Raw genomic sequence first — 10449 nt, 5'->3', positions numbered from 1 at the left:
AAACAAAATTGTTAAGATTTGCTTGCTTTGTCCTTTGAAATTTTTTTAATTTTTTTTACCTGCAACAGGGATTGTTAGCACACTTCCACTCAGTACTCTCCTATGCCATAATCTTATGTGACATTGTAGCAATAAGAAAAAGCATGCCCTATCTGTTCTGAAGAAAGTGCAGTCAGAAGATTGTGTTAATCTCTAATATTATAGGCCTACTGTGTTTCAAACACGTCTACAACAGCAAAAATATTATCTGTAACTTGACAGACTTAATTTACTTGACTTGCCTTCATGAACTCATCCTTCAGGACAGCGTAAATAGCTTCAAATGTGTTGGGTATTATTTCACTCAACGCTTGTTTCGATATTGCAGTTGATAATTCGAAGTCCTTGTAGCTCCTTCCTGTTGCTTGGAATCTTAATGTTACCACCAGCCGTTCATGAGGAGAAATTGCCCTACTCATACAAGTATTTTTTTCTCATAATATGAGGGGCTACAAGCTTTAAGAGATAATTATAAGTTTCGACATCAATCCGCAAATAATTTCGCCAGTCGTTAGGTTCGCCCTGCAACTCTCGCTGTAAATTTACGTGAGAAAACTGCTTTCGCTTTAGCAGCCACTGTCAACACCATTTTGACCGCTTTCTCTGTTTCCTGCGGTAGGTCTGAATGTTTTGTGCAACACAAGTTGCGAACACAAACCACAACAGCACTTCCTCCATTTCTATATTTCAAAATAACTAAATTAAATTTTTGAAGTTTACGGGGATCGTAGTCGCTTGCCACTGATATTTCTTTTCTACACCGACAGATGGCGGGCGAGTAGTAGATTGGAGTTTGTGTCGTGTGAACACACTACATTTGCAGCGATCTTTTGCATGTACAGACATCTGCGCCGATGTCTGCGCAGACAGATCGTTGCGTGTGGACCGGGCTTAAATGCAAAATTTACTTTATAAGGCGTGTTTGGTCAGGTTTTTAAACGTTTATAACTCGGAAAACTTAAGGCCCGTCCACACGCAACGATCTGTATGCGCAAATGTCTGCGCACATCACATCTGCACAGACAGATCGTTGCGTGTGGACAGAAGATTTGCACCAACCTGGGTGTGTGCAAACCTGGAAGTTGGAGGTTTGAGCGAAACCTCTCAAAACTGTGGGTTCAAACCACATCTGCGCAGACAAGTTGGAGCGTGTGGACAGGAGATCGCCGCAAATCTGGCGCGAAACAGCTGTTTGCTCATTCTAGTGTTTGTATTTGTGCGCACAGGGCATTAAAATGGCTGATACTCCTCAGTGTTCTCGAGAGTTTGTAAGTGAATTCATTGAAATATATAGAAACCACCCATTTTTGTGGAAGATTAAAAGTAAAGAATATAGTGACCGAGACAAAAAGACAGCAGCATACAATGCTCTAGTTGAAAAATTGCGGGCAGTTGACGCCTCGGCAAACAGAGAAACAGTAATAAAAAATATAAATTCGTTGCGAACTGGCGAAATTATTTGCGGATGGATGTCGAAACTTATAATTATCTCTTAAAGCTTGAAACCCCTCATATTATGAGAAAAAATACGTCTGAGAAGGGCAGTTTCTCCTCATGAACATCTGGAGGTAACATTAAGATTCCTAGCAACAGGAAGGAGCTACAAGGATTTGGAATTTTCAACTGCAATATCGAAACAAGCGTTGTGTGAAATAATACCCAACACATGTGAAGCTATTTACACTGTCCTGAAGGATGAGTTCATGAAGGCAAGTAAATTAAGTCTGTCAGCGAACTGTTTTCCGAAAAGAGTTATCCAAAGTTCAGAAATCTAGAAGATCTGGTGTAGTAGAAGATCAAGTATACCAGCCAACGTTATGGTATTTTGATCTCATTGGCTTTCTTAGGGATCAAGAAACACCAAGACCAAGCAGGAGCACAATTGAAGATGAAATTGGAGTGTCAATGTGCGAGGAAATGGAACACGAGGTAATGTAAAACAAAACAGGTTCGCCCTGCAACTCTCGCAGCAAATTTACGTGAGAAAACTGCTTTCGCTTTAGCCACTGTCTACACCATTTTGACCGCTTTCTCTGTTTCCTGCGGTTGGTCTGAATGTTTTTTGCAATACAAGTTGCGAACACAGACCACAACAGAACTTCCTCTATTTCTATATTTCAAAATAACTGAATTAAATTTTTGACGTTTACGGGGAGCGTAGTCGCTTGCCACTGATATTTCTTTTCTACACCGACGGATGGCGGGCGAGTAGAAGATTGAGGTTTGTGTCGTGTGAACACACATATTTGCAGCGATCATTTGCATGTACAAACATCTGCGCCGATGTCTGCGCAGACAGATCGTTGCGTGTGGACCGGGCTTTAGACCTTGATCGCGTCAATCTAAATAGTAAACAATACGAAATGTGTTTGTTAAATACGATTTAGAAACGTTTAATTACACTTTTATTGTGACAATAGACACTGATGAAACTAGTAGCCGTCTTTTTTAAACGAATTTTGTACTATGAGGAAAACTTGAATAGAATTTTTTGTGTTTATGTCACGCAAAATTTCGGGTTATGTCACTATTATCGGGATTTCAGCTAAAGAACAAGGTTTTTCAAGAACAAGCTCTGCTGGGACTCTAATATTGAGTTGTGTGACAAGAACGGACACTACAGCAAGTATACAAAACAAAGAAATTTTAAACTTGACTTTATTTCCTCTTAAATAAGTTCTTTTAGTGGACGAAGAAATTGGCTTTATCTCGCTCGTTGGCCATCTTGCTCATAAACTTAAATCAAACAACTGAAAAAAAGGTACTTACAAGCTTCCCTGCTATAATCTTTTTAATTTGCCAGAAGGTCGAAATGACATTCGTCGCAAATAACATCTCTGTAACTGTACACGCCGATTACTACAATGTAATATCTTTGAATTTCGCGTACCCACACGTCTTCATTGAGTCGATGTCTCTTTCCGGTTTGTGAAGATGGTGGGTGGACATGTGGCATTCTTTATTTACAAAAATCAGTTTACATCGACTTCACCGTGTAATATATTCAGAATTGTGAGATATAGGTTGTTTTGCTATAAGTTGTGTATTTGTTTTTGCAGGGTATTGATATTAACCACAAGTGGGACCGCAAGGTTCGGCGCACTGAACCGAAGTCGCAAGATGTATACCTTAGACTTCTGGTTAAGGTAACGATGTTAATCAGTATTCCTGCCCGTTCTATGTGTTTCTGTGTTGTTTAGTGTGATGTATTTGTGATATAAGCCTTTAAAAGAAACGCTCGTTTTTCTTGCGATTATGAATGTGACGTATTTGTGATAAAAGTTTCTGTAAGAAATGGCTCTGTGTTTCAGTTGTACCGATATCTCGCTCGACGTACGGAAGCGAAGTTCAATAAGATAATATTACGGAGGTTGTTCATGTCAAAAATAAATAGGCCACCTATTTCGCTCGCAAGAGTAGTGCGTTTTATGAAGAAGCCTGGCCGAGAAAACCTGATTGCTGTTGTTGTAGGAACGGTCACGAATGATGACAGAATATTTGAAGTTCCAAAACTAACAGTAAGTACCTTGAGAAAATTTGACATGGTGTGTACAGTAGTTTATTTTGAATTTTATTCCACGAGCTTACTGTAACTGGCTTTTCTGTTGGTTTTGACATTGCCCCTAACAATTGCCCTTATGTGAGAGTGTATCTGCATGGGGATATTTTTCATTGTGCATATCTTTCAAATAGTTATAAGAGATCCTCATTTCAGATTTGTGCATTAAGAGTGACTGAGAAGGCACGTGCACGCATCCTAAAAGCTGGCGGTGAAATCATTACATTTGATCAGCTTGCTCTTCGTGCACCAACTGGAAAGAAGACCGTTCTGATGCAAGGTAAAGTATATGCTGTGGATCTGTTTTGTTGCTTTCCACGCACTAGTCTTGAATCTTTACTCTCTATTAAATTTAACTTGGAACACTGGGCATGGTTGTGGCATGAGATACTGTATGAATTATGGGTGTTTAAGGTATGGCAATAGCTCTGATGTTTTTCAGTTGATGTACTACTGATGGTGGACTTAATATGCCTTAAAATATTCACTAGCTTCAAGAAATAACTCACTGTGTGCTTTGTTGAAACAAGAGTTTAATATTTGGCTTCCCAGCTGGATGTGGTTAAAATACAAGTGATCATAACATAGATAATGTGGTTGAAACATATGATAGACTACCAGGCCCAAACAACTTTTACTATAATACTGGAAGATTTAAAATTACGTATTATGATTTTGTGTGGAATGATGTTGGTAAATCTGGTGGTGTGATGGTAGCTTGTCATGTTACAGATAGTATGACAATCTACTATTAGAGCAACCAGACTTAACCAGTTTCATATGTTTGTGTATTTAGATCTTCTTATACTCTGATCAAAACTGCTTGTTCGTTAACTTTTGACATAGTGGCAGTTGCAACAGGTAACTTCCAAAATTGTTGCTCATGTTTCTTCAGGGCAGTGTTAATGCCTACTGTGAGGGGTGGAAGAACACAAACAAGATACTGTGATGACAGATTGTTCAAGTTGCAAATGGGAATAAAGCAGCTGTGCAATGTGTAGTGTAGCATTTAATTTAAATGAAACTTTCAAATGTGCAACTGCAGAATTAATTTATTCTACTGTGAATAAATCAGTGCCATATATGTCTGTAGGAATAGGAATAGTTTTGTGCCCGAATTTGGTGTTATTTTCTGACAGATTCAGTGCAGTTCTGTTGGCAAATGTGGGTTGCCTTTTTTTTATTATTATTATTAAAGTTATCTTCCCCACTTGTTATAGGTTCCCCATGATTTCCCTAAATCACTTCAGGCTGATGCCAGGATGGTTCCTTTGAAAGGGCTTCCCCATCCTTCCCTAACCCAATGACCTCACTGTTTGGTCCTAACCCCCACACCAAACAACCATTATTGTCTTTATATTTTAAAATCCATTTGGATGTAGAGTAAGCTTTTTGAGATTTCTGGTCTACAATCTGGCTCACTCGTAGTGAAGTTTTCAACTATGTACAATTACTGTTTTGGTGCTTACAAATGCATGTTGTTGAACAATTGCAGCTCACGATGCAGTCCAGTGCTTATTCACAGCCCCTTCTTATTTTGAACAGTATATTACCTGATAAACATTAACGTAGTTCGTACTACACCGTTTGTGGCTTTGTCAAATATTTGTTTTTACTTAATTGGCTCCCCATTTTTTCGGTACAGGGTTTTTGTAATCTATTTGAGTATACATAATTTTCTTAGGCTATGTTTGCGGCATGCAATACAGATCTGAGGATGAAGATGGTTATTGAACTTCAGTTGTGATAGGAAAATTTCGGACTAGGCATTAAGTGTTTACTCCCCTCCTCAGGCTTCAGCAGTATATTTTTTTGCAGAAAGCCATACTCACTACTAAGATTTGATTTTGTGTTTTACTGAAAAATTCAAAACAATTATTTAATCTTGTATAACAAATTGTTACGAACAATAAATGTTTTTTCAGAATTTAAGGATATGAAGTACATGTTTAGATTAGAATATTTTCAAAAGGTGAGGAGTTTTCTTGATTTCGAAAAGCATTTGACTCATTGCCACACCTATGCTTATTGTCAACAATACGATCATATGGGGTATCAAGTAAAATTTGTGACTGGATTGAGGACTTTTTAGTTGGGAGGACACTGCTTGTTATCTTTGATGGATATTCATTGTCAGATGTAGAAGTATCTCTGGGTGTGCTTCATATTGTGTATTAAGGACCTCAGGATTTTGTGGATGATGCAGTTATCTATAATGAAGTACTGTCTGAAATAAGCTGCATAAATATTCATTCAGATCATGATAGGATTTCAACTTGGTGTAGAGATTGACAACATGCTCTAAATGTTTGGAAATGTAAAATTTTGCACTTCACAAAACGAAAAAATGTAGCATCCTATGACTATTAATAATCAGTGAGTCAGTTATAATTGGCCAACTCATACAATACCTGGGTGTAACACTTTGTAGGGATATGAAATGAAACAATCACACAGGTTCAGTCATGGGTTAAGCAAGTGGTTGACACAGAAAAGGGCAGCACGAATGGTCGCAGATTTGTTTAATTTTGCGGGGGGGGGGGGGGGGTCGACAGAAGCATCCGATCCAACGCGTCGGCTTTGACCCGTGACGTAAGGGTGTTGTCGTGTGTGACGTCATGACGGCGTGGAGTTTGGTTGGAGTGTGGCTGTCTCCAGTTCTGTTTTATCTTATTTTATTTACTTTTCTGATCTGTTCGTTATATCTCGTGAGATTTTGTTTAATTTAAAAACACTTATTACTTATTTTAATTATCTGTTTCCTCGAATTTCTGTTTTAGTTTATTATATTTACCTTTCTGATCTGTTCGTTCTATCCCGTGAGATTTTTTTTTTAAAAGACAAAAAACACTATTCAGCTACTGAAGCATCTTTATCTTCTATGGGTTGCAGGGGTTACGACCCCTGGGGAGGTGGGTGGGTATTCATGCATGGCTGTCTTCACTTACACGTTGTAGCTACGCAAGGCGTCTAAATTAGTTTATATTTAGTTTGCCCCCCACCCAAAACACCCCATTTCCCGCGCTTGTCCCGTTAGTGTCATTAGGCTTCTTGTGGAACGTGTGTTTGTTTTTGTTTCCGCCATATTTGTGACGTCATGGGTCAAAGCAGATGGGTGGGATCGGACGCTTCTGTATTTTCATTGGGGGGAGGGGTCGCAGAGATATTTAAGAAACTGTACTGGAACACTATTGAAGATAGACATAAACTATTCTGAGAAAGTCTTAAAAGTTTCAAGAACCCTTTTGTGGGCCATGGGGATATACTTCAAACTACATATATTTCTTTACAGCATTTAAGGGAGTTTGTGTTACCATTTCTCTACACTCCTGACATCTAGTGGCAGTCTGCAGCACCAGCTGTAGTGTCTGTTGTGAAATATAGCCTTAAGAACTGTGGGAAGAATATATCCCACCAGACAATGGTGTTTTAACAGTTATTGGGAAGTATGGTTACCACCAAAGTACAGTTTCTGGCAGGGGCTTGGGAAGTACACTTACCACAAAATTAATCTGACATTTGTGGTCCCCAGAAGTTATACTTAGGAGTGTCCCAAAACTTTTGGGAATATATCTTACATCTGTCTATGCCTGACATTTTGTGGTAGTACACTACACCAGGTGTATGAAAACAGCTACAATCAATCAGCTTCTGTTTGTCGTGGGGTCACTACTGTTGTCGATACATATTGCTTTGCTTTTCCAGTATACATTATTGTGACCTACACCAGTTCATATCTTTCCTACATGATTAAGTGTGGTACATAAATAGTCTGTACTGGATGATAAGTTGGTAAATAAATGTTAATATCAGTAACAATTATTTTTTAAATAAAGTAAAAGACTGTGTAAAATAAAAACCGAAAACGCTGGGCATTATTTTTTTATTTGGAATGGCAACACACAACAGCTCACAAAAGGGAAATCCATCTACCACCATAGTTTTAATATCTCACAAAGCTGCCATGGTGATACAGACTGAAGTGCCAAAGAAACTGGTATAGGCATGTGTATTCAGATACAGAGATATGGAAACAGGCCGAATACGGCGCTGCGGTCGGCAATGCCTATATGACAAGAAGTGTCTTGCACAGTTGCTAGATTGGTTACTGCTGTTACAATGTCAGGTTATCAAGATTTAAATGAGTTTGAACATGGTGTATAGAAGGTGCACGAGTGATGAGACACAGCATCTTCGAGGCAGCGATGAAGTGGGGATTTGGCATATGACCCTTTCACGAGTACTGTGAATTTCAGGAATCTGGTAAAACATCAAATCACTGACTGTGGCCGGAAAAAGATGCTGTAAGAACGGGGCCAACAATGACTGAAGAAAATAGTTCAGTGTGAGAAAATAGTTCAGTGTGACAGAAGTGCAACCCTTCTGCAAATTGCTGCAGATTTCAGTGCTGGGCCATCACCAAGTGTCATTTTGTGAACCATTCAATGAAACATCATAGATATCGGTTTCCGGAGCCGAAGGCCTGCTCTTGTACCCTTGATGACTGCACGATACATGGCTTTATGCCTTGTCTTGGTCCTGTCAACACTGACATTGAACTGTTGATGACTGGAAACATGTTGCCCGGTCGGATGAGTCTCATTTCAAATTGTATTGGGTGGATGGATGTGTACAGGTATGGAGACAACCTGATAAATCCATGGGCTCTGCACGTCAGCAGGAGCTGTTCAAGCTTGTGGATGTGCTCTAATGGTGTGGTGTATGTGCAGTTGGAGTGCAATGGGATCTCTGATATGTCTAGATATGACATTAACAGGTGACACATACATCAGTGTCCTGTCTGATTACCCTCATCCATTTATGTCCATTGTGCATTCCGATGGACTTAGGCAATTCCAGCAGAACAGTGCAACACCCCATATGTCCAGAGTTGCTACAGAGTGGCTCCAGAAACACACTTCTAAATTTAAACACTTCCACTGGCCACCAAGTGCCCCTACACGAACATTGATGTCCCTGCGGGGGCCCTACATGATATTACGCAGGTGTACCAGTTTCTTTGGCTCTTCAGTATATGTACCACCATAGTTTTTGGTCCTAAATTATAAAAATAGTCAATTGACCACAATTCTAATAGGATAGCAATAAAGTTATCTCCCCTCACTTGCTACAAAAAATGCATAGTTGAAAGGGTTAAATGATCACTCTAGGAATATACTACAACCTGCTATGTATCGCTCACATAGATATGTTAGGATAAGATTAGAATAATTACTGCACTTGCAAAGAATTCAGTTCATTCTGCCCGCGCTCCATATGTGAATGTAACAGATAGAAACCCTAATAACTGGTACAATGGGACGTACCCTCTGCCCTGCACTTCACTGTGCTTTGCAGATTGTAGATGCAGAAGGAAGTATTAACAAAAACCTTGGACTCCAACTACCAGAATCTATTTGTGGATGGAAGTACTTTTGGAAAAGACCATGCTTCTATGGCCTTAATTGGCATGAACAGTTTAGGTGTTGCAATTTGAACTAAATCAAAGAAAGCTAAAAGTCAAGACAAATCGTCTTTGTCAGAACTGCATAGAAATAAAAAGGTTTAATACATCAATTTTTCACTTGGCGTAATATATGTCTTATTACTAGTATCTGGTGAAGTGGTGTTGGTGTGGGATGTTTATAACTGTTTCTATAATCAGTTCATACTCTCTGCTTGTATCCTAGCAAAAATTGCTGTTTCAGTAGCTGTTATTTAACACACACAACCTGATTTCAGTTAATACTATTTGTGAAAACAGACATTTCGAGAGTGTGGCTGTGTACAAAATGTATGTTTATTGTTTCAAGGAGGCAGCAGCAATTGGCCACTATTGATGATGTTATACATTTGCACCAACTATGTTGTTTATGCATATAAATAGTGGCTGACTGCTATCTTATTCTTTGAAAGAACTGTTCTAGATTTTAATAAGTTTACGTTAGTTTGCTGGAAATTTTGAATGTTCTATTCTCCCTATCCACACAGTAAGGATTTCCTTATCTTTCAGTAAATTGTGTGTACTGGTGGTAGTAAATAGGAGAAATTTACTTGTCATGATTTTATGTTCAGTTAGGATCTGTTTCTTTTTGTACATAAGTTAGGCAAGAACTACATAATAAACAGCAGTTGTTCATAGTGGAATAAATGCATGTGACTTTCACTTTCAGGTCGCCGAAATGCAAGAGAGGCTGTAAAGCACTTTGGTTTGGCTCCTGGTGTGCCCCACAGTCATACAAAGCCCTATGTGCGGTCTAAGGGTCGAAAATTCGAGAGAGCTCGAGGACGCAGGCGCAGCTGTGGTTACAAAAAATAATTGTAATTTACTTTCTGCTTTTGGACATCTACTGTTAATAATTTTGAAATAAAATAATGGACCCTGTGAAACTAACAAGGAAAACAAAAATTTACCTGGCTCATTGTTTTTGTAGTTTAGAATACTGTGTTCTTAATTTCGTATGCTTAAGATATTATCTGTTTGATTGAGAGAAACAGGTTTGCTTTGGCAGATATATTATTCTTTTTTTATTTTAATTTTATTTTTTATTATTATTATTTGGGGGGGGAGGGGGGTTAGGTGAAACTGTCTGGTAGGTATGAAAACAGGAATGAAATAGTTTATCTAATACTCAACAAATTTGTGTTTCTGGAGATTAGGTTGTCTGGCTGTTTTCATGTGTATGGAATTCCAAATTTTCATTGGTTACACATACGGTGTGTTGTATTTCTGGCTTGCAACAATAGTTTTTTGCAAGGAGCATATTGTCACGGAGTCCTCGTGTGGCTGTCCCTTAATACCTAAGATGTTGACAGCAATTTGTTGCTATACCACACTTAAGATTCTATTA

General features: G+C 38.7%; 1 protein-coding gene across 1 annotated transcript; it reads left to right on the top strand.

Moving 5' to 3' along the window:
- Positions 1-2903: 2903 nt before the first annotated feature.
- On the top strand, positions 2904-10011 carry LOC126176884 (60S ribosomal protein L18). Its single transcript, XM_049924085.1, has 5 exons — positions 2904-2976; positions 3099-3185; positions 3351-3557; positions 3755-3878; positions 9772-10011. Exons 1-5 carry the CDS (start codon positions 2974-2976, stop codon positions 9915-9917), a joined length of 567 nt encoding a protein of 188 aa, XP_049780042.1. The 5' UTR covers positions 2904-2973; the 3' UTR covers positions 9918-10011.
- The last annotated feature ends 438 nt before the right edge of the window (positions 10012-10449 follow it).

The sequence above is a fragment of the Schistocerca cancellata genome, chromosome 3 (assembly GCF_023864275.1).
Source record: "Schistocerca cancellata isolate TAMUIC-IGC-003103 chromosome 3, iqSchCanc2.1, whole genome shotgun sequence".
In the NCBI taxonomy this organism is placed as follows: Eukaryota; Metazoa; Arthropoda; class Insecta; order Orthoptera; family Acrididae; genus Schistocerca; species Schistocerca cancellata.
Note: the sequence above shows the minus strand (reverse complement) of the source record. Positions and strands in the feature narration are given on the sequence as shown.